Genomic DNA, 25282 nt, shown 5'->3' with positions numbered 1-25282 from the left:
TACTTTTCAGGAGAAGAGGAGGGAATATATTGTGCTCATATGTCTCAGAAGAGGAATTGCAAGTAAATAGGCCAATTTTGATATTCTTAAAAGCCCGGGAACTACAGCACCACAACCACAACTCCCAACACACTTGCCTTCACTGGAAGAGCCCCGAGTCTGTACATAGTAAGGAAGGGACAGAGGAATTGCCATAGGACATATTGGTAAAGAATGACTTTACCCAAGAGGAAACCCCCATCTGTTTTTTTGCTGAATGCTCACTAGGGTGGCTTTTCTCTTGGTGTCATTCACACTTTCAACAAGGGGTGGATAGTACTACTGATGTGCCTTGCTATTGCTTTAAAGATTACTGAGACAATCTTCATGAAGCTCCTGCAGTATTCATAAAAGATAATTTTGCTTCAGCCTCTGTCCTTGTAGAGATGGGAAATATGAAAGATAAGCCAGGCCAATGACCACAAACTTCAACTCCTAGCAAAGTAGATATGGCACCACCTTGACCATTCAAACATTATTGTTGGTGGAGTGCAGCTCCCATCAGTTTTAAGCAACATAGCTAGGATGAGCGATGAGGGGTTGAAGACTAACACCCCAGCCAAAAGCAACTTCACAGGTGGAAGGAGATAGCCACTAGCCCAAATCCTTCAGAGCATTTTTATCTTTAAGGGTTAAACGGCCTCTGAGCCACTCCAGTATAATTTACCTTTATCTCTAATACACAGTGTGCCTGCATCATATGCGGGCACCTTTTACGTGGAAATAGAATGGCACGGCGCATGCACAAGCTATTTGCTTTACACAGGGGGGTCCGGAATGGATCCCCGCATAAAGCAATGGCGCACTGTACTCATTTTTATTGTGAAGGGAAAACAGAAGCAAGGCATTTGTCAGGCAATTGAACATTCCCATGACAGTCTTCCAATTTAAATTGGCTTTAGGCCTTCGGCACAGCATTTCCAAAAGGGAACTGGTATTTTATGTGCAGTTTCCTCAAAACTGTCTTAAGAGATTGATGGTACTTTTGATATAAGCATCCAGTTGATGTCATCTGAGTAGACTGATCGTAGGCTAGAAGCAAAGGAAATGTAATGATTAAGAGAGCGAAGCAATCCGCTTTTGGCCAGGTTAAGGCAGACTATCTTGGGGTGTTTCCAGATGGACAGCTCCTAGTGCTACCAATCAAAAGACACAGTGAAGCTATTTCCTCCTCAGCAGAACTTTTGGGGAAAGAAAGAAGGGCAAAGCTGTGGTGGGAAATCCTGGGAGTGTATCAAGTGTTACAAATTACTTGCCGTGATGACACCCATCTCTCCACAAAATTAAGAGCTTGCATAATATAAACCTTGTCTTGAGGCATCCTTGGTAATCCCAGTAGTATGTTCTTAATACTATTTAAGTGCTCACCAGTGTATTATGAAGGCCCTGTAGCCCCTGGTTACACTAGAAATGCAGCTGAATAGCTTCATTTAATCAAAATTAAAAACAAATCAGTCTTCCCCACTTTCCTATTCTCCTTTCTTCATCCCTTTTGAGATGGTAGGTAACTTACGGTAACTGCTGGGACAGTTACCAAAACACAGCTGGTAGATCTCCCTTCTCAAAGTCCAGATCAAGGGTGGGGGCCAATTTTTGCCCCGTGTCCACTGACACAATTGGAAGTCATGTTGTGTCATCTCTGTTTTCATTTTCAGCTGATTTTAAACCTCTTTGGGGTGGGTATTTTTTTAATCTTTTGGGGGGAGGGTACATGGAATAGGAAAAAAATGACTGCAGTAATTTTGAGCTGAGCTTATCTGAATTTTTTTTTTAAAAAAATTGGCCTCTGGGGGCTTTGGGAGGCTCCAAGGGGTGCATCTGACCCACAAGTTCTTCTTCTTCCAGTCTAGATTTGAGACCTAAGCACCACTTCTTTTAGCTTCCTCTTCATCTGACTAGGTTCCCTAACACTCCTGTCTGCTTACATCACTCCCCAAAGTATACAGGTCCTCTACTTTAAAATATGTCAAATTTATTCAAAATCACCTCTCTGACTACCTACTTCACCTCTCTCTCCTCTGCTATTTTCCCAATGCTATATTCCTTCTGTCTCCTGAGCCACCACGTTTCACTGTACAGTTACTTCAAATCATAGAATCATAGAGTTGGAAGAGACCACAAGGGCCATCCAGTCCAACCCCCTGCCAGGCAGGAAATCACAATCAAAGCATCCCCGACAGATGGCCATCCAACCTCTGTTTGAAGACCTCTAAGGAAGGAGACTCCACTACACTTCGAGGGAGTTTGTTCAATGTGATTTTGTAATCCCCTTCTCTGTAGGACCAGTAATAGGGAGGCTGATAATTTAAAAGACAACACAGTTTTATGGCTTGCTTAGTTTCTAATGTTATTTTTATGCTGATATCACTTATTTTACTATATATGCTCATCCTGCACTGAAGGTGAATGGCACACTTAACATTCCCTATCATCACATCAGTTCAGAGTGTCTAAAGCTTCGCTAGCTTGGTGAGGTATAATTATTTTTAACAATATTATTGTGTCCATTTTACAGAGAAGAGATTAGCAGTTCAAATACAATGGCTTACCTATATCGAACATGACTACACTAAACCAAAATGTTTTCCCTGTGAACTTCAGTTACCAGCAAGAGCTCATACAGATTTTCCTAGCATAATTATGATCTAGCAGTTCAATGTTTTAACTTCTCACTTTTTCTGAAGTACTTAATGGGGAACCAGATGATACACAAGATTACGCGACTGCATGTTTAGGAAGTCTGCTGTCCGCTTATCATTGTTGCCTGTTTCAGTTGTACTAGAAGTCACTGAACTTTAGCCAAGGGGCCTTGAGGAATTGCCTTCTAGAAAATACTCTTACTTCATTTCCAGCTGAGTCATTGTGCCCTAAAGGGATGATATTTCCACCCTAAGGCGGAAAAATGAAATGCACAGATATAGGATGGGGGACACTTGGCTGAATGAAACTACATGTGAAAGGAATCTAGGAGTCCAAGTAGACCACAAGTTGAACATAAATCAACAGTGTGATGCGGGAGCTAAAAAGGCCAATGCAATTTTAGGCTGCCTCAATAAATTATAGTGTCTAGATCAAGGGAAGTAATAGTGCCATTCTATTCTGACCCCAACTGGAATATTGTGTCCAGTTGTGGGCACCACATTTCAAAAAGGATGTTGAGAAACTAGAGCATGTCCGAAGGAGGGTGACTAAAACAACGAAGGGTCTGGAAACCATGTCCTATGAGGAACGACTTAGGGAGCTGGGGATGTTTAGCCTGGAGAAGAGAAGGTTAAGAGGTGATATGATAGCCCTGTTTAAATATTTGAAGGGATGTCATGTTGAGAAGGGAACAAGCTTGTTTTCTGCTGCTCCAGAGAACAGGGCACGGAGCAATGGATGCAAGCTACAGGAAAAGAGATTCTCCTCAATATTAGAAGGAATTTCCTGACAGTAAGGGCTGTTCGACAGTGGAACATACTCCCTCAGAGAGTGGTGAAGTCTACTTCCTTGGGGATCTTTAAGCAAAGGCTGGATGGCCATCTGTCGGGGATGCTTTGATTGTGATTTCCTGCATGACAGGGAGTTGGACTGGATGGCCCTTGTGGTCTCTTCCAACTCTATGATTCAGGTCCAGTCTGATCTTGGAAGCTAAGCACGGTCACTTCTGTTAGAGATGGGAGACCACCAACAAATACCAGGTGCTCTAGGCTATACTGTATTTCAGAGGAAAGGAACTGGTAAAATCACCTCTGAGTATTTCTTCCCTAAGAAAACCCCAAGAATTTCATAGAGTCACCACATATGTCAGCAAATGACTAGAAGGCACACATATATACACACAGAGAGGTAAACTTTACCAAAATAAGGAAGATGACATTTTTCCTTTCTAACTGACAAGCCCCATGTCATACAACACCAGTGGTAATGTGGAAAGAGAAGGCAGAGAAAACCAAAAATCCATGAGAGCTACAAAATTTCTGCCTCTAAGAACACCTCTTCTTTATTAGTGAATTGTTAACTCAAGGTGACACTCAGATATCATTAATCTAAAACATATTAATAATTGTGTCAAAAAGCAAAGCGGGAGAACGGTTTAATTAAATTCCTTCCTCCCCTCCATTAGACATTTTTTATAGCCAACCTTTCACTTAGATTTATTATATATGTACCTACAATCTTTCCTGGAATATTAAAAAGACTGGATCATGTCACTCCCCCATCCCTCTAAAAACCAAAATCTAGACCAGAAGCTGTAAATTTACATATCTGTTGCACTTGCATAAGTACATGCGTGCACAAACACAGAATGCTCTTCTCTTAAAAATGGCCTTGCTGCAACTATTCTTAATTTCAGATGCTTACTAAAAACATGCAAATACAGTCGGCCCTTGCCTTACACGGGGATCCGTTCCGGACCCCCCTCCCGCGTAAGGCGAATTCCACCTATGCTCAAGCCCCATTAGAAACATTGGGGCTCGTGCGCAGCAGTGCAGTGGCACAGCGGCACACAGGGCGCCACAGGCATGCATGCCCATTCATTTGAATGGGACATGGCGCCCCCGAAGCTTGAGTGCGTATGCTCAAGACCGCGTAAAGTGCACCCGCGCACTGTATATGTCCTATTTTCTCCCATACAGATCTTTGCAAGGCAAGTGCCCTCCAATGACGCCTAGCTCTTTAAGCACTACCATGAGCTTTTCCTGCAGTTTGCCAAGACTGCTAGCCCGGAAAACAAAGGTTTACACTGTTTGGTACAGCAGAGCTGTACTGCTTTGCGCTGGCAAGGAGGAAAAAGAACTTTGGAAATTTACTGCGGCCTATTCATCAGAACTAGAGGGTAAATCTGGTCCTAAGAAGCAAATGAGCAGTGAAACAAGAGAACAGCTGCAGTGTCTCCAGACAATCTCAATCAGTACACACTTTAGATGAAGCATGAAGAAATGGCAAATGAGCCAAAGAGAGAATCCCAGGGCCAAAAGATGAGTGATGTGCCAGAGATCTCTGATGAGATCTCATAGTATCTTTTTTCTTTACTTCAAAGCAGCAGCAGAGGTCTAGTAATCTGATTGGGAAAACAGTCCTTGGAATGAAGCTTTTAGTCATTTCAGATAATCCAGTTTCCCTGATTTAAACCAGAGCTCCACTGCGGCACAAACAACAAACTGTATCTTCCTTTCCAGGATCCAACATTTTTTGTCTAACAGCTAGCAGCTGTAGTCATTTCCTACATACCTTATCCTAGAAAACATAACTGGTAGTGTTATCAAGTTTGGTTCTAATAAAATGTTGGGTATATGTGGTAATGTACTATGACACCTGACTGACCTCATAGAGGACCCGCCATTAAGCCAAAGGCGAGGAGACCACGTAGGCAACTCGCCATGCAGAGGCAGGGTTCCTAGAAAGAGATAGAATTGGAAAGTCTCCTCAGGAAGTTTGGGAGTCGCCAAACCAGAATCGGCACTGCTTGCCCAAGTAAGACAACAGACTTGGCTTCACACCTGATGAGCCAGTGATCAGCTTAATGACTCAGTAATCAAGTCGGATGTCCCTCCGAACTGTGTCCAGACCTAAATGCATTGTGCAACACATTACTTGCTCTTGGCTTAACAAAGCACAAGCAATCAACACCTTTGTCTAGCTAGTCTCCCTAGCCTCCAGCTACGTTTCGCACTATAAGAACCCCGGGTTTTTGGACCCTCCTTGTGCTATCACCAGGTTGCAAGCTGGTCCACACCAATTTGAACTCTGATCTCAGCTCCCGCAGCCCTCTTCCACGCTCTCCTGCGGCCGTGATCCACTATCCATCCAAGCTTCATTACACTTCTAAGGTAGTATTCCCTAGTGGTGCCTGTCTTTCTCAAACCTATCTCCCGAGCTTACCCATCCCCCTGCTGTAGCATTGAATATGTGTGTGTGTGTGTGTTCCCCTTTTGCTGTGTCGTTTTCCCAGGGCTTTAATAAACATTACCTTTTTAACTGGACCTAGTTGGTATCAGCATCTCTTTCTCTTGGGGCTTACTGGCGACCTCTGGTATACACTGTTGGGACCCGATTCCGGCACGTGGTTTTGTTAGGGCCACCTCTCGGCTATATTTGAGCTAATTAAAATTCCCCTAAGCGAGAGACTACTTAACAGTAGGACATGAAGTCAGGATCAAACTGCCCGAAAAACAAAAGCCACTTGGCACCTCATTGACTTTTTCTCTCCAAGAGAATCAGAGTTGGGAGAGACCTCAAAGGACATCCAGCCCAACCATGCAGTAAGACATAATCAAAGCATCCCTGACAAATGGCCATCCAGCCTCTGTTTCAAAACTTCCAAAGGAGGAGACTCCACACAGATAGACTCCTGTTTGTAGAAAATGTATTATCCTGGGCTCTGAGTATACACAGACTCAGAGAAATAAGGAAGCTTTAAGTGTTGGGAAACAATGTTGAGATGAGCAAGGCTTTCTGCTAGTAGTACCTACTCACAAGATGTCTGCCTGGGTTAGACTAGTGCACCATGAGAACAGCTGAAGAACAGTCTGAAGAATCAAGGCCAGCCATCATGTTGGACAATTCTATATTTCTCAGTTAGGGAAGGGCCTCCTTCGTCTGATAACAGAGAAAAGAAAAAAAAAGCAGTATCATTCTGAGGGCAACAGATGTGAGGGAGCTGGGGATGTTTAGCATGGTGAAAAGAAAGTTAAGATATGATATCCCTGTTTAAATATTTGAAGTGATATCATATTGAGAAGGGAACAAGCTTGTTTTTTGCTGCTCCAGAGAACAAGACCTGGAACAATGGATGCAAGCTACAGGAAAAGGGATTCCACATCAACATTAGGAGGAATTTCCTGACAGTAAGGGCTGTTCGACAGTGGAAAAAACTCCCTCGGAGTGTAGTGGAGTCTCCTTCCTTGGAGGTCTTCAAACAGAGGCTGGATGGCCATCTGTCGGGGATGCTTTTATTGAGAGTTCCTGTATGACAGGAGGTTGGACTGGATGGCCATTGTGGTCTCTTCCAACTTTATGATTCTATTATTCTTGGACCAAAAGATTCATGCTACATCAGATTTAGAGCAATAAAAAAAGATGACTATGGTAAACTCACAAGCAGGACCCAAGCCCATCATTGTCCTGCTTCCCAGCTCTTCCTTTAAGATGGTACTATGCAGCTCTGATAGCTAATGGAAATATGCAGTTACTGTGACTACTAGCCACTGACAGTCTTCTTCTCCATTCATTTGACTAGTTGCTTTCAAAGCCATACAAGCTGGTGATCATCACCACATCTTACAGTAACAAATTCCAGAATTGGACCTATCTGCTTTAGGAAGATATTTTGCATGTGAGACCACTCATCATATATTCTCCAACTGAACCAACAAGTATTCAAAGGTGACAAATAGAGGGGAGAAAGCACACCTTGTTCAGTTACAGGCTAAGAAGATCAGGAATAAAGGGCAGGACAGATTATTTTCTTTGGCGACGTTTCAGGTAGTTTAAAAACTTCACAAGAATAACACAAGGATTTTGGAATAGTAATTGTTCTTTGCAAAATCATTTAACCTGTTATGGGAAATTCATAAATGGCAGAAGGCCTTCTACTCAGCAAATAATCTATGTATTTTATAGCCTGATTCTGTGCATATTTACCTAGAAGGCAATCCGTAAAATAAAAAGGAGCCAACTTCTACACAAATGCACATAGGACTTGGACAAAAAGTTATAAAATGAAGATAGCACAGTAACTGGAAATTAATTATTCCATGTTTTAAAAGAAGTAAAAAGACTATCCTTTATAGCTAAAAATATTTTTGTTTTTTTAAAAACCTCTGGCCAATTTAAGAGCCCAAAATGAAAGCTTTTCCCTATTACCATGTATGGATGTGAGAAGGGGCTACGTGATATTTAGAATTAAAGACTCCCAAAATTAGCATTGCACACCTGAACAAAAAAGAAAGTTCTGTTTTTTTCCAGCTTAAAAAAAATCACTTCTGGTTACTTCAAGCTTTCTAAATTTACAAGTATATTTTAGTGTAAGAAGATTTGTCTCATTTCTGCTTTTTGTTTAACAACTGGGAATGAGGAATTGTTGTCAATTTTCCAGAGTCAGAAATCAGAGGTAGATTCAGATCTATATTCTGCCCTGTCTTGTTTACAGCACTCCACTATTTCTGTTATGCATTCGATTTTGTTCATGAAGTTCTGTGCAGCAACATTTCATTCCCAAGAATGAAAGAGGCTCCTAGATTTAGCAATAAGACCAAAGTGACTTGAATATTCCATGCAGGTCTAACAATCTGGATGAAACAACTTCCTCACAATCCAGCTAAAAACAAAGCTTCTTGCTTAAATGTATTGGTACTTGCTCAATGCAGCTACTTGTCAGGATTGTCTCTGAAGGGGAACAAGTCACAAACCACAAATACCACAGATCAATCTTCACATGATCCAGCACACATTCCCCATTTAAGCAAGCTGCAAACCAGTGACAATAACATACTATCTCCTGGCAATACCACATTACATCTCTGGCCAAAGGCAAAGTAATGAGCAGATTTTCTAGATAGGAAAACCTACAGGCATGTTGAGTGAAAGATTGTTCTAAGGTAAAACAAGAAAAGCCAGTACCCTTGGCTGACCCTCCCTTTCCCTTGACTTTGAAACCACAAGTGCTGTTGCTATGATTAAAGTATGGTGACACTGTGGAATAGCTACATAAATTACAGTTCAAAACTACCCTAAATCCACAAGCAATTTTTTTACAGATCTTTCCTACAGGGCACATTTGCAGTATACCTAACCACCAGCAATATTATATAAAGGTGTAGAAAGCAGGATACCACTCCTACTGGCATAATGTTTAATGCAGCCAATAATACCCACTTTATCCTTCAAAGAAACTGGGCTCTATTTTGACTAAAGACAAAGTGAAGAAAACAAAGTGAAGTGAAAATAACCAACAGGACAGAGGTCATTCACCCACTTGAAAACCAAAGTGGAATAGCATCCCCGCCCATCACAAAATCATAAATTGCTTTTTAAAAAAATCTTTCCTTGTATAAATAATTTCCAGAAAATTAAAATACACCGATGTGGCCTTCCACTGCCATGTTTTGAAAACATAAGCAATTTTGTGATCATATGGCTGGTTTAAAATTCAAAGAATATGTCTGAAGATCACTAAACATGGGGTTTGGGGAGAATTCAAATTCGAAAGAAGTTTCAAATCATGTGGCCCTAAAGATGTTGCTAGACTGCAATCTAAATAAAGATGTTGCTAGACTGCAATCCCCAGCATTCCTCACCAATAATATGGGGAGACAGGAACTGCAGTTCAACAACTTCTGGAGGGTTGCCTTGTTCCCATACCACCTACAGAACACACTCCAGAAATGCATACAATTCTGTATCTCTACATTTCCCAGTTCATCAGTGTATAGAGACAAAGAAACATGCACACACACACCATCATTACACATGCCCAACTACTTACAGCCTGCAGTACAGGACTTTCTACACAGAGAAAGAGAGAGAAAACACACTCTTGTCACATAGAAACAGCAACAACAAAAATATTTGATGCACAGTCCTGTGCATACACACTTTAAAACAAATTCCAATGACCAAAACAGGTTCACTGGCAATTACAATCTAGCAAATTAAGCAAGAAATGGTTCAGTTACAATTTAGGAACCAAGTGAGGTTACAATTGTGTTTGTATGTTCCTTCAAGCCGCCTGTTGCCTTATGGTGAGCCCATTTATTTCATATGGTTTTCTTACTCAAAAGGTGTACAGTATACAGCACCTGGTATTCCTTGGTCTCTCTTCCAAATACTAACCAGGTTTGACCCTGCTTAATATCCAAATTCAGATAAGATCTGGTGCCTTTATGGTATTTAGGCCTTGCAGTCCCTCCATATGGGGATTGCAGTGGAAGGGGAAGTGCTCAACAACCATTAAAAAGTTTTCTTTAAGGAGAGGGAATGAAAACTTCATACCTGCCCCCTTATTTTCCTGTGTAAATAATTTTAATTTGCCAAATCAAAACATGTGAACTCATCATTTATATTTGCAGTCCATTAACAAATCAGTTCATTTGCCCAGAATTTCCAAAATATAACACCATACAGATAAACGGAAACTGTTTTTAGTTAAGAGAACACAGCCCAGATGTAGGACAAGGCTATTTCCTCACAACACAGACCATCTACACATAAAGAATTATAACTGCAAAGACACAATGCCAGAAGCAATTTACATTTGTACAGAAAGAAAGAGTAGGTAAAAGTATGTGTTATAGCACTGTTCAGGTGAAGTTCACATCCCTAAGTACTTAAGACAAGCTTTGCAATGGAGTATCACTTTCCGTATCCACCAAAAAAACAAACAAACCCAAAACCTCTATCTAAAACAAATCCTTTAAGACATGAACAGAGGAATTGCTATTCTTAATCATTTCACTAAACACAAATCAACAGCTTTAGCTTCATCTAGGTCAGTGGGTCCTGATGTCGTGACCCTTTAATACAGTTCCTCATGTTGTGGTGACCCCCAGCCATAAAATTATTTTCATCTCGGTTCCTAAGACCATTGGAAATATGTGTTTTCCAGTGGTCTTAGACGACTCCTGTGAAAGGGTAATTCAACCTCCAAAGGGGTCGCAACCCACAGGTTAAGAACCACTGATCTAGGTACTTGTGTCTCCTTCCCAATACAGTAGGAATGCAACTCTCATCACACCTCATCACTAACTGTGCTGGCTAGGGATAATAAGAGATGAAATTGAACAACATCTGGAAGGTCACAAGTTCCCCACCTCTGCTACAATGCAATAAGCATATGTTGTGCACGATAACATTTCCATTTTTCACTGTTTATGAAAAAAAGGAAAAATGTAATTCTAGGTCTCCCTCATTTCCAGATCAACTGACCAAATTAGGATCTCTCAAAGGCAGCATGGACAGCACAAGTTTTCAGGCAAGCTCTAAGAGCAATAGAACCATGACCAACTTTTGACTGAATGAGAAGAAAATGCAGAACAACAGAATGAGCAGTAACAGCAGGAGGATGTACATGCTGATATATTTTCATAGTTGTGCCACATTTCTATGTCACACACATAAAACAAATGCATCATACTTTTGTTTATATTTCAACAGTTCCCAAGGATTGTTGTGGTACATGATCTTAAACAAATCTATGACATTAAGAGAGTTTTAGAAGTACTTTTCAACAAGAGCTTTGTAGAGTTTTTTGTGGTTTTTTCGGGCTATGTGACCTTGTTTTAGAAGATTTTCTTCCTGGTGTTTCACCAGCATCTGTGGCTGGCATCTTCAGAGAATGCTTTGCCTGGAAAAAGTTGGGTGTATATATACTGTGTGAGCCTGGGAATGCAGGAGTGATTTGCATGTGTATTGTTCTGTGCTGATGGCTGGCCTCAGGCTGGGAGGCTCATGCAAAAGAGGATTAATGTCTGCTAATTGGTGATCATTATCTGCTGGGAAAGCCCCTGACTCTGAATGGTTTCCCATTTGCGTTTGCTGAGTCCTCATTTTGCTATTCTTCAAGACTGGTAGCCAAATTTTGTTCACTTTAAGGGTTTCTTCTTTCCGGTTGAAATTAACCAGATGTTTGTAGAACTTTGTAGACATGACTTACTTGGACTAGACTGCAGTGGTTCCCAAACTTTGGTCCTTCAGATATTTTGGACTTCAGCTCCCAGAATTCCTGACTGATAGCTAAGCTGGCTGGGGCTTCTGGAAGCTAAAGTCCAAAATACATGGAAGATGGAAATTTGAGAATCATTGGGCTAGAAGAAATATAAAAATTCCAGCAGGAATGGAGCCCATAAACCTTTGGCTCATCCTTGTGGTTGTTAAGGGATTATAACTGTACTGACTGCCGGGTGGGGGTGGCATGTAAAGAAATGTGAAGGTATTAATCACTTGCCCTACTTTTAGTAACAGATGGAAATGTTGCACAGTAGCTTAATGGCTATAATTGTAATGTCAGAAGTTCATGACTAGAATCCACTCAATATGACAAAGCTTATTTTTAGATTAGTTCCTGATAACAGCTAGCTTTTCAGAATACGAAGTCAGTGAATTAGTGACCTAATTCAATTCTCTTTAAGACGATACCTTTGTTCCCCCAGAGTGTTATTAGATTGAAGAACATTTCTCAAAGCAATTAAACAAAGCGAGTGAGAGAAGAAAACAACTTTCTTATTTGAAATTTCGCTTTGAGTCTGGGGAGTCTGCATTTACTTTGCATTTGGTTTTCTGGACAAACGGGATGGGTTTGAAGGAGGGTCAATGTGAACATAAATTAATTATTGAAAGTCAACTGTATGGCAAATCCATTTTGTTAAAACTCAGAGGGTGCTACTAAAGTGATTACATCTTTATCATCACATTATTACCTTCCATTGACTCATCTACCCAGGGATAAAAGTACAGTTTAGAAGTTCACTACCTAACAATCTAAATCTATGCATCTTTATTGGGAGTAAGCCACCTTATAGTCAAAGGACTTAACTTATATTTGGGGTGCCTAGAATTGCAGTCTAGCATGCCCTAATTGTTAAACTGTGATTGTGAGTCAAACCACAACTGGCAAAACTCCCCACACACAATTCTTGTTATATGAAATATCCCAAGGACTCATCACTCTTCAACATAACTCTTAATGCATGAAGAATGATGAGAGCTAAAAACAAACCTGATAGAGTTATTTTCACAAACTTCTACATGAATCACCTTCCTCACAAGCAAAACTTCTCATTACACTAGCTAACCATGGATAAGCATCATGCTGGCATAAGTGATTATGCTAATTGTTAGCTTTGTACTGGCTTGTAACCATAACTGGAAGCAGGTTTGTGAAATCTTTGGCTGTTGTTACTGTTGTTAATTTTTTATAAAAGAGAAAACAGTCTAATTATGAGCTACCAATGGCTAGTGTTGAAATTAGTGCAGACACAACAGTAGAATCTAGGTGCAGGAAAACAACTAACATTCAACAAGGAAGAGCTGAGGATTTCAGATGCAATGGGATAGATGGGAGGATACCCATCTATCCGATTGCATCTGAATTAGGATGAGAAGTGCAAGCAGGGAGGAATAATAGAATCATAGAGTTGGAAGAGACCACAAGGGCTATCCAGTCCAACCCCCTGCCATGCAGGAACTCTCAATCAAAGCATCCCTGACAGATGGCCATCCAGCCTCTGTTTAAAGACCTCCAAGGAAGGAGCCTCCACCAGTCTCCAAGGAAATGTGTTCCACTGTTGAACAGCCCTCAGTGTCAGGAAGTTCCTCCTAATGTTGAGGTAGAATCTCTTTTCCTGTAGCTTACATCCATTGCACCGTGTTCTAGTCTCTGGAGCAGCAGAAAACAAGCTCTCTCCATTCTCAAGGTCACACCCCTTCAAATACTTCAACAGGGCTATCATATCACCTCTTAACTGTCTCTTCTCCAGGCTAAACATACCCAGCTCCCAACGTTGTTCCTCATAAGGCATGGTTTTCAGTCCCTTCACCATTTTGGTGGCCCTCCTTTGGACAAGCTCCAATTTGTCAACATCCTTTTTGAACTGTGATGTCCAGAAATGGACACAGTATTCCAGGTGAGGTCTGACCAAGGCAGAATAGAGTGGCACTATTACTTCCCTTGATCTAGACACTACCCTTCTATTGATGCAGCCTGAAGTCGCATTGGCCTTTTTAGCTGCCACATCGCACTGTTGACTCATGTTCAACTTGTGATGTACTAGGACTCTTAGATCCCTTTCACATATAGCCTCCTTAAGCCAGGTTTCCCCCATCCTATATCTATGCATTTCATTTTTTTTCTGCCTAAGTGCAGTATCTTACATTTCTCCCTGTTGAAATTCATTTTGTTAAATTTGGCCCAGCTTTCTAACTTATTAAGGTCATTTTGAATATTTATCCTGTCCTCTGGGGTATAAGCTGCTTCTCCTAATATGGCGTCATCTGCAAATTTGATAAGCATTCCCTCTATTCCTTCACCCAAGTCACTGATAAGATGTTGAATAGCACGGGGCCCAGGACAGAACCCTGTGGGACCCCACTGGTCACTTCTCTCCAGGATGAAAAGGAGCCATTGCTGAGCACCCTTTGGGTTCGGTTGGTCAGCCAATTACAAATCCACCTAACAGTTCTGTTGTCTAGCCCACATGTTTGCAAGAATATCATGTGGCACTTTGTCAAAGGCCTTACTGAAATCCAGATATGCTATATCTACAGTTTTCTCTTTTGTCTACCAATCTGATAATTTTATCAAAAAAGGAAATCAGATTAGCCTGACATGACTTGTTTCTCAGAAACCTATGTTGACTTTAACTTACACAAGGGTTCCAATGAAACCTTAGATGCCACTCCCTTCTTTATACATGAAAGGGATACATGAAACGTGCTACTCAACACATTTGGCTACCACTGTTACACCTACAATGAATCAGGTGAAGAAGGGAACAGCAGAACCAAGTTCACTAATGCTGCAGGAACTTGGTGACAGAGCAATATCTGTGTTAAAGCAGTTGGTGGGTTAAAAAGCCTTACAGCTCCAGAAGGCCTTTGTCCTATGAATTTAGTTCAAAGACTACTTCCTCCTTTTCCCATCAGAGACTCTGATCCAAGCTGCTGCACCAAGACAATGAGGATGAGTGATTCAGTTTTCTTCCACTTGTTTGTGATCAAGAACTTTGCCATACGGAAGCCATGTTGAGAAGGAAAGGCCTATATCTATGCTTAGAGTGAAAGTTCATCTCAAACTGGAAAGACCGGTTTTTCTCTTAATAACTGGACAGAACAGCTGCCTAACAAAACAAAACATTGAAGACTTGCCTGTCTAGTACTTAACAAAAGAAAATCAAATAGCACTGCACTAAGTAGCTGAGTAGTTGGACATCACTCCCCCTAACTACAACAACATATAAATTATTTCATCCACTCTCACGTACAATAGCCAAAATGTACAGTAATTTCACTGAAATTCTCCTGTCCAGCATTAGACACAATATAGTCAGGTGGCAATCACTAAATGTAAGAGAATTAAGATCAGATCAGTTCAAACAAAGAAACATAATAGCCAGGACAGCTCTATTTCCATATGTCATAGCTGTCTATTATGATTTGAAGCTGTTGTATTGATTGTTGAATGCTGATAATGTGTTGTTCTAACTCCTCTAATTAGAATATTTTTAAAGTAACAAGGATCCACTCCTGATATGCTTTGTACACTTCACTTCATGTACAAAGACTTTGTTGTTATCAACCGTATTTGAGTCACCTTCGACTCATGGGGACCCTATGTATGAGAGACATCACCCTATCCTCAACTGTCCTGCTCGTCTCCCACAGATTCTGCCTAAGACCAGTATCTTACATTTCCCTCTGTTAAAGTTCATTTTGTTAGTTTTGGCCCAACTTTCTCATCTATTCAGGTCATTTTGAATTTTGATCCTGTCCTCTGGGGTATTAGGTCCTCCTCCTAATTTGGTGTCATCTGTCAATTTGATAAGCATGTCTTCTATTCATTTTGATTTTGATTCATGGGCATGGCATCTCTGATTGAGTCTATCACTCTGGAATGCAAGCTGCCTCTTCTCCTGTTGCCCTCCACTTTACAGTTACATTGGACAGTTGCCTCTCCACATCTGCAGCTTTGACTTTTGCGGATTCAAATTATTTACTGATTTGATGAATACGTCCCCTCAAGGAATCTCTCGGTCCTCCAGCGCAGCTGTGCCAGATAATGACCATAGAATCACACTGGAGGACCTAGAGATTCCTAGAGAAACCACTTCTTTAGGCATCTGTAGGTCCTCCAGCATGATTCTATGATCAAATTGGCTTTTTAAAAATTTGTGCTATTTGCCCATTCATGGGGGTCCTTCACCCCTAACCCCTGAAAATATGGAAGGACCACTGTAGTCTTTTTCTAATGAGCCCTGTCTACAGTGTTGCCAATTTCGCGACTTTCACACGAAAACGGGGACTTTTCAGAGCTTTTCGTGTGATTTTCGCGCCTTGCTCTAATTCAGTGCCTTTTCCGTGCCTTTGGCCAGTTTCAGCTGCAGCCTGCTGCAGAGCAACCAAAACCCTTTGGAGTGTAACAGTTTTCAGCCAAGAGGGCTGGAGAAAACTCTCTCTCTCTCTCTCTCTCTCATGACTCCCTCTGAGAGCCAGGAGGGAGCAAGCCCGTTTGGAGGAATAGTTCAGCCAATCAGAGAGAGGACAGTGATTATTGCCACCACCCCCCCCCCCAGGCATTCTCAGGCTCCAGGGGCAAAAGTGCTGGAGAGAGGCAGGGAGTGAGGGATCTTGGCTGGCTTAATCCCAATTGCCTTGGATTTCCAAGTAAGACATACGTTTTAAGGCACACAAAGGCAATACTTGATCATGGTATCATGGCTTGATGTTGTGGACTTCTGTGTGTGCCTGAGAGTGACATTTGAATTTCTGAATTCCTGAGCTTGCGCAGAGTGCCCCAAGCCTACCTCTCAGGGTTGTTGTTGTACTGTGAGGACCATTTGGGTTGTGTGATGTGAATGTAATGTCCCTGAGTGTCTGTGTGTGTGTTAGTGATTAAATATGCCTCTGAGCATGGGCAGAGCACCTGGTCAGTTGGCACCCCTGCTGCCCTGTCTTCCAAGAATTTGTTTTGTGGCTCTCTTTTCGTTCCCTTTTCCATTGCCATCCATACTGCAGAAATAATCCAGTTTGGCACTGCTTCTAACTGCAAGGCTCCCTGCGATGATGGGATTCTGGGCACAACAAACCACCAAGCCCAGAATTTCATGCATGGAGCCCTGGCTGCCAGTAAAAGCAGTGTTTCAACATGTCACAACAAACTACAATTCCCAGGATTCCCTGGTTTGACAAGGGAATTGCCTCCACACTTCCAGATCACAGCCCCAGAGAATGAGTCTACAGGATATCAGTGTTGCCAGTTTAAGTCCACTTCTTCAGCTGCATTTGGATTTAATAATGATAATAATGGTGATGATGATGATAGTGAGATAGATCTTGGAGCACCTTTGAGTCTCACTGAAAGAAAAGTTGGCAGCATGAACTTTCCTAGACTTAAGCGTATTTCCTCAGATGCATGGGAATTATAGTTTATTGTGGCACCAGAGCTCTTTCTCACAAAACTACAATCCCCAGGGTTCCCTAGCACTGAGCCAGGGCAGTTAAAGCGGTCTCAAACTGGATTATTTCTGCAGTATGGATTGGACCTTGAGCATTTTTAATAACGAAGGTCCAAAACACTGCAGAAATAATCCAGTTTGTGACCGCTTTAACTCTCCTGGTTCAGTGCTAAGGAATCCTGGGAATTGTAGTTTGTTGTGGCACCAGAGCTCTTTTTGATAAAGAAGGGTCAATGTCTCACAAAACTACACTTCCCAGGGTTCCCTAGCACTGAGCCAGGGCAGTTAAAGCAGTCTCAAACTGGATTATTTCTGCAGTGTGTCTTGGACCCAACTCAGGCTGCATCTTCACTCCAGACTCCAGAGGCAATTCCCAGGATTCCCAAGTACTGAGCCATGGCAATTAAAAGGGTTTCAAACTGGATTTATTTCTGCAGTGTGGTTGCATCTGAACACATTTCTATTTGGCACAAAGCTTCCTGAACCCCCTTCATGTCAAAATAAATATCTTAAAAGGACTGAAAGATTCTTTGTTTGGTTCAATGGTGATTTTGAGAGTTGAAATAAGTTACAATTATTTTTATTCAATTATATTTACGTTTATTTGCAAAACATCTGCCATTTTAACATTATGGGAATTTTCTGGGAATTGTGACTGAATATTTCGTGTGATCTGGGGGGATTCAGCGGGTTTTGGACAGACATTTCCGGGAATTATCTTCGAGGCTTGTTGGCAACACTGCCTGTCTAGTCATGTACAAAGGAGGGCACAACATTTTCGTCCAGCAGCATCCCCCAATGCAATTGTGGTGATCAAAAAATTGTCTGTTTCTATGAAAAGATTGATCACTCCCTTTGTGTAACCAAATCAACATCATGTTACTTTGGATTCCACTCAAAACGACAATTTTAATTTACAGCTTGTGTGATTAAACAGAACCAGTCTTCTCTGAATTCTGAAGCCATATAATAATGTGCCCTGAAGGAAGCAATACTTTACTTCAATTTAGGCAGCAATCCAAAACCCATTAAGCCGAAAGAACTGCTTCAACTCAACTTACTTCTGAGGAAACATTATCAGAGTGCACTGGTAGCAATTGATACTTTCCAAAAGAATAGCTGAATAGATGGCTTCGGCCATTTCACACAATACAAGAATGTGTACAAGATTGTCACCAGCACATACAGGATTTCAGGGGCTTGACATCTAAAATTAACAGGCAAGCCAAAACAAGCAAGATTTTCTAATATTAACTACATCAGAGCAACTAAAAAAAAAAAGTTTGAAACAGGCTCAATTTTGCTCCCATCCTCTTGCCAAATAATCAGTGCTAGCAGAAGAAATAATTGTTTGGGATGTTGTTGCTTTTTAAAATCGTACATTCTAACATTTTATGTCCAGATTTACTGCTAGAGATACCAAACATTTAGCAAAGATTTCTGGAGACATCGTAAACTGCATCTATCGTGCATGTAAGCATTTTAGAACATTTTTTTAAATTATAGGATTGGATTTAGACAAAGTTAGATCCCATTGAAATCAAAATAAAATGTTATTTAGACCTAAGCTAAATACCACTGATTTCAAAAAGACCCACATGAAACTAATGTAGTGTGGATCCTACTCAAACACTGTACATTACTTTGTATATGTGTATGTGTGCTTTAGTCTTATTTCAGATTAAAATACAATTTTTAAAGATAAAGCCCAACTTCAATATTCTAACAAAATTGGATATGTTGATATCAGCACTCTGGTCCTTACACAGCATGTAATCTTCATAAATAAGGCAATGGCAGTCTGAGAAATCCTGGTTAAGGCAACATAATGGTATCTTAGTAAAAGTGAGTTTTGAGCCAGGACTTCCCAGTTTAAACTCTCTGCAATGCACTTGTAAGAACTTTACAAGGAGAGTAAACCCCTGAGCACAATGGGATTTACTTTAGTGTAACATGCTGAAGAATGCACTATTACCAGCTTTTGTATCACTTATACTAAAACAGTGATGGTGAACCTATGGCACGCATGCCAGAGGTGGCACTCAGTGCCCTCTCTGTGGGCACATGTGCTGTCGCCCCAGGACAGAGTTTGCCAGAGTTTGTTACTAGAAAGCCAGAGGGACATGGCACTTTGCAATAAATAAGTGGGTTTTGGGTTGCACTTTGGGCACTCGGCCTCGAAAAGGTTCACCATCACTGTACTATAACGTCTTATTTTTGAAAGGGCTAACTTCATCCTTACATCATCACAACTGATACACAGTTCAGCATGAGAGATAAAGCACAAACTTTTCTCTTACCGCCAATATGCAGTTAACCCAGAATTAATTTTCATTACTAACATTCTAAAGAGACCCATATGGTACATCCAATGCAAGGAGTTCCAGCGCAAGTTGTAGTTCTGAGAACGACAAAAGACTAGATGCATAACTCTCTCCCTCTGGCCTTCATTTGAATTAAATTGTGGATCTAAATATTGTTTCTTTCCCAACTTAAAAAGATGGCATATGAAGGGGGGGGGGTCTGTTCAGCATGGGTTGTGTTGAGAGTGGTTAGCATTGATTTCCTAACATGAACCACAGTTAGCCACAGAACACATCTTTGCAAAACACAACCTCAACATCTGATCGGAAATAAACATCCCTAACAGCATGCTGACAACAGTACAACCCAGCCTCCTGCGTGATTTTAAAAACCTGACGTCTTCAAGCAAGCTGGAGGGGAAGGTTCTCCCCTGTACTGACGCAGCATTAAAGCAACTCTACAACCACAAGGGGGAAGTAAATTGGTTTTCACAACTTTACTGCTAGGGGGAAATGACTTATGTGCCTTTAAAAAACAGCTATCGTAGAAACTGTAGGAAAAGAACGGAAACCACAACTGTGCCACAATACTGGCTCTCAAATGCAACACGTGATGTAATTAAGAAAAAAAGACTGGTGTTGCACACAGTTGTAAGGAACTATTGTATTGGGGCTATTGAACTATTACTCTAATTAGCAGTTCTCAAAGAATGATTAAATCGAAATCACAGAAATGCAACTACTATCATAATTGTTTCTGGCACAATAAAAATGCAGCCAACCAAAAATATCCTACCACACAAACACACAGAACTGTTCTGTAGCAGCAGAGCCCTGAATCATTATGTTGTCCTAACAGATGCATATTAAGAGCATGTGTGTCAGATGTTCAACCGACATCAAGGCAATAATACAAGCCTTGAAGTCCATAGAAGAAAGGCACACTGTTAAAACCTAGCCAAAGGATACATAAATGACCCCTAAATATCCAGGCACTGTCTAGTTCAAAAGATGGGAGAAATGGACAGAACAAATGCACTACCCTCTGTGAGTGTGTGTATGTGTGTATATATACCTTCAAGTCATCTGTTGATTTATGGAAACTCCATGAATTTCTTGGAGTTTTCTTAGGCAAGGAATAGCCAGAGCTGGCTTTGTAAGTAGCCAAGATTTTTGGAAGGAAAGGTCTAGAGTAAGTGCCACTATTTTACATGCTACAGTGGACCTTGCCTTATGTGGGGGATCCGTAAATGGAATTAATGGAAGGGGGTTCCGGACCCCACAGACCTCCCCCCTTGGTTACATCACTGTCTCTCATCCAAGTACTAACCAAGGCTGACCCCACTCAGACTGGATCTGGTGCCTTTTTGGTATTTAGGCACTACCTACTGCCTCGTTTTTGAAAAAAGGAAAAGCTGGTGATTGTCCAATACAATATTTTGGGAAATTTTACTGCAGCTGTTCCCCTTGCAGCTCACTTATATCTGCTTGGAAAGGATTTGAAAGAAAAGTGGGAACACATGCCAAGATCAGAAGTCCCAGAGATGGAGTCTTTAAAAAAACAGTAGCTAAAAGAAAGTTCAGAGAAGAATTCCTATAGATCCACAGTGTTCCTTCCTTTGGCCCCAGGGGAAAAAAGCTCAGCAAAGGACAAAAATGCAAGGAAAAGAAATAAAGTGAGGCAAAGTGAGGAAACCTCCTCTCTCTGCTGAAGCTCCTCCAAGCTGCATAGTGATGTTGATCTAACACAGAAGAAGTCCTTGTCCCACCCATATCTGGCATCTTCAGTCTGAGGCTATTGTGAAGCCTCTGCACAACTGGCCGGCTGATATTATCCGGCCATTTATTTTTCTGGCTTTTTAAGCTTGCAGAAAAGCAATCTGGGAGGAGACACCATCTGAATACAAAAGGGTTGGGACTAAATAAATAAAAGGGAAATGGCCTTTGGGAGAAAGGAAGGAGGAGAATCCTCCAGGGAGGACAAGGAGAGAGATCAGATGAAGGAACTTGCAATGGAGCAGTAGTAAATGGAGAAGTACAGTGGAACCATAGTAAAATAACTACTGTAGAAGGAAAAACTAAAGGCGAGGCATTGTTTTGTAGTAACAGGACTGTGACTCAAAGAAAGATGTGGAAAATGAAGGAACTTGAGGAGAAGAGGAAAGGGGTGGGCGTTAAAGGGTGTTTCTTCTAGTCACTATCTGATCATGCCACATTCACTCCATTACAGACATGGACCCCTAACCAGACATGGACCCCTAACCCTTTTAGAAGTGTGGCCTAGCAATATACTGTGATACGATAGCCCTGTTTAAGTATTTGAAAGGATGTCATGTTGCGGATGGAGTAAGTTTGTTTTCTGCTGCTCCAGAGAATAGGATCCGGAACAATGGGTGCAAGCTACAAGAAAAGAGATTCCACCTTAACATTAGAACTTCCTGACAGTAAGAGCTGTTCGATAGTGGAACACACTCCCTCAGAGAGTGGCGGAGTCTCCTTTTTGGGAGGTTTTTAAGCAGAGGTTGGATATTCATCTGTCGGGATGCTCTGATTGGGCCCTTGTAGTCTCTTCCAACTCTATGATTCTATGGCATGTCAGAAAGGGAGAGCAATGCATCATCTTTGTACTTTTTAGGAATCCCTTCTTCACAGGCGGCACACTGTAGCACTGGGTTTTCTCTTCCAAAAGCTCTACTGAAGACTGTGTGAGCCTTTGGGGACATGGGGGTGAGGAGGTACATGGTGGATCCATCCTTTAGAATGGGAGCCAGTGTAGCATAGCAGACTGAACACTGGACAACACTTTGGAGACCAAGGTTGGGATCCCTGTTCAGCCATGGCAACCTACTGGGGACCTTGGGCTAGCCACACTCTCTCAGCCTCAGAGGGAGGCAAAGGCAAAAACGCTCTGAACAAATCTTGCCAAGAAAACCCAGTAATTTGCCTTATGTTCACCATATGTCAGAAATGACTTGAAGGCACACAACAACAACAAGAAGTTTTTTGTGGGATTTTCGGGCTATGTGGCCGTGTCTAGAAGAGTTTATTCCTGATGTTTCACCAGCATCTGTGGCTGGCATCTCTGAAGATGCCAGCCACAGATGCTGGCAAAATGTCAGAAAGAAACTCTTCTCGAACATGGCCACATAGCCCGAAAATCCCACAAAAAACTATGGATGCTGGCCATGAAAGCCTTCGACTTCACTACAGCAACAAGCTTTACAAAGGATAATAGACTGGGGTTTGGGGAACAAAAGCCAGAGTTGTCAGGAAGCTGAGTGGCAGCATGGAAGAGAGCTTGAAAAGGGAAAGAGAAAAGAAGAAGAGAAGGCAACTGGGTGGGTTCTCCACATCCTTCTAGGATGAACTGAAAATATTGGGAGAATTTGCACAGAAGACAAGGGAAAGTAGTTGCAAATCTGGTATCCTACATTAGCCAGGGTGACCAGATATCCTAACCACAAAGGAGGTCGAGGCACTGGGAAGTGTAGGGCATCTGAGAAAAATGTAGGGCATGACTGAAGGAAAGCAAAAAACACTCCGAAGGGTGAGGTTGTGCTTCTTAGTCATGCTCAAAATGGGTGACGTTTTGGAATTATTTCTGGATAGAAGTTGCTGATGCAGCCTAATTTGGACTTGTAATGTTATTACATATTTATTATATTCATTTATATCCCACTTTTCCCCCTCGACATTGGGACCCTCCATTCCCTCAAACCATCCACAATTTACAAATTAAAAAAGCAATAGTTAAAAACTGTAACTACAAGTTTAAAGCCTAGCTACCAAGTCCAGCAATTTAGAAGATTGTTCCTAGCTGTATTATAAAGCAGTGCCGAACTGGATTATTTCTGCAGTGCAGATGCAACCTTACTGGTACTGGTAACATTATTACATAATTATTATCGTACTTATATCCCACTTTTTCTCCCCAGATATTGGGCTACAAAGCGGCTTACAGACTAAAACAAACAATCCAGTTAAGAAAGGTAACTGAAAAAGAAAAGGTTTAAAAAGGGAAAAAGTTGTGGAGGAACATTTCTCCCTCCTTTTTTGGGGGGAGAGAAAAGGAATGATATTTCTCCTTTGAAGGGGGATTACTAACTCTAAGAAGTTTAAAAAACTGTTCCTAACTACATCATTATTATTATTATTATTATTATTATTATTACATTATATACTACATTATATACCCCATTATTACATAAATATTAGTGTTCCTAACTACATTATTATTATTATCATTACATTATATACTACATTATATACCTCATTATTACATCAATATATTATTAGCGTTCCTAACTGAAATATTATTATTACATTATATACCACATTATTACAAAAATACATTAGTATTGTTGTTCCTAATTACATTATTATTATTACATTATATACATTATAAGCTACATTATTACATAAATACATTGTTATTAGTGTTCCTAACTATATTATTATTATTACATTATATATTATGCACTACATTATATACAATACATAAATACTACATTATTATTGCTCCTAACTACATTGTTATTACATTATATACTACATTATTACATAAATACATTATTATTATTGTTCCTCACATTATTATTATTACATTATATGCTATATTATATACTATAATATGTGCTACATTATATACTACAATACATAAATACTACATTACATAAATAGTACATAATTATTATTGTTCCTAACTACATTATTATTATCATTATTACATTATATACTACATTATATACCATATAATTACATAAATACATTATTATTGTTGTTGTTGTTCCTAATTACATTATTATTATTACTATTATGTGCAACTTAAAAGCAGATTTGGCACTGCTTGAACTATTCAGGGGAGGGGGAAAAGGAGGGAAAAGTCTACTTACAAGTCCAGTGTAAACTAGACTTTTTCCTCCCTTATTAAATGGAAGATCTTTTCCATTCAAATAAGCACCTTGTTGTTGTTGTTGTTGTTGTTGTTGTTGTTGTTGTTTTGGGTGGGGGAAATAAAAACACTTAATCCAGATCCACTTGAAGTTTTTCTGGGGTGAGGCCACACAACCTAATCCCCATGAGCAGAAAAATCAGTGTTAACACACAGCCTCCAAGTTAGCAGTGTCTGCACTGGAGAGTTAACCCGCTTTGATACTCCCCGCTGCTCACCCGGACCAGGTTGCTGACTGCGGCTTGGACGGCGGCGACAGGGGCGGTGAGGTCCGGGATGGCCTTCCCGTCCACCTCGCCCTCTTCGTGCATGATGACCAGGTGGGAGATCTGCTGGGCCACCGGCTCCAGGATGCTCTCGATCGTCCGGGTGTGGAAGACCGGCATGGCTGCCTTGGGGAAGGGGACAACTTCAGGCCAAGGAAGAGGGACACTATTCTGCCTCGACGACGTCTAGAGCAGACTGACTCCTTTCAGCGGCCGGGAGGCGCTTTTAAATGGGCGCAGCCTAACCCACTCTAGGCGCCTCAGCCAATCAGGGAACAGCACCCCAACCCTCATTGGCCACTCCCTTCCCTACTTTTCCCCTCCTATTCCTACCACCATAAGGAAGGTTGGTTGGCCCAACACTGGTTTTCCCAAACTTGGGGTGACGTCAGACATTCTGGAGTCCTTATAAGGAGAATGTTAAAGCCGGAGGGTTTGGAGTGAGGGAGGGGGAGAGGATTCCTTTGAGGGGGAAAAGAATAGAAGGCTCCACAAAATGGAGGACAGCCCAGGGAGGACATGGAGGACAGGGCCAAACAGAAGGGCCAAAGGCGCCCCTGGGAATGTGTCATT

At 41.2% G+C, this 25282-nt stretch overlaps 1 protein-coding gene across 1 annotated transcript in view; it reads right to left on the bottom strand.

Moving 5' to 3' along the window:
- Positions 1-24894, bottom strand: part of VCL (vinculin) — a 91941-nt gene extending 67047 nt beyond the window's left edge. The window contains 1 exon segment of the mRNA XM_042457767.1: positions 24662-24894. Coding sequence (XP_042313701.1) covers positions 24662-24829 — 168 coding nt within the window. The 5' untranslated portion in view covers positions 24830-24894.
- Positions 24895-25282: the final 388 nt, after the last annotated feature.

The sequence above is a fragment of the Sceloporus undulatus genome, chromosome 3, assembly GCF_019175285.1.
Source record: "Sceloporus undulatus isolate JIND9_A2432 ecotype Alabama chromosome 3, SceUnd_v1.1, whole genome shotgun sequence".
NCBI lineage: Eukaryota > Metazoa > Chordata > Lepidosauria > Squamata > Phrynosomatidae > Sceloporus > Sceloporus undulatus.
The sequence above is the reverse complement of the archived record's forward strand: the minus strand, read 5'-3'. Positions and strand labels throughout refer to the sequence as shown.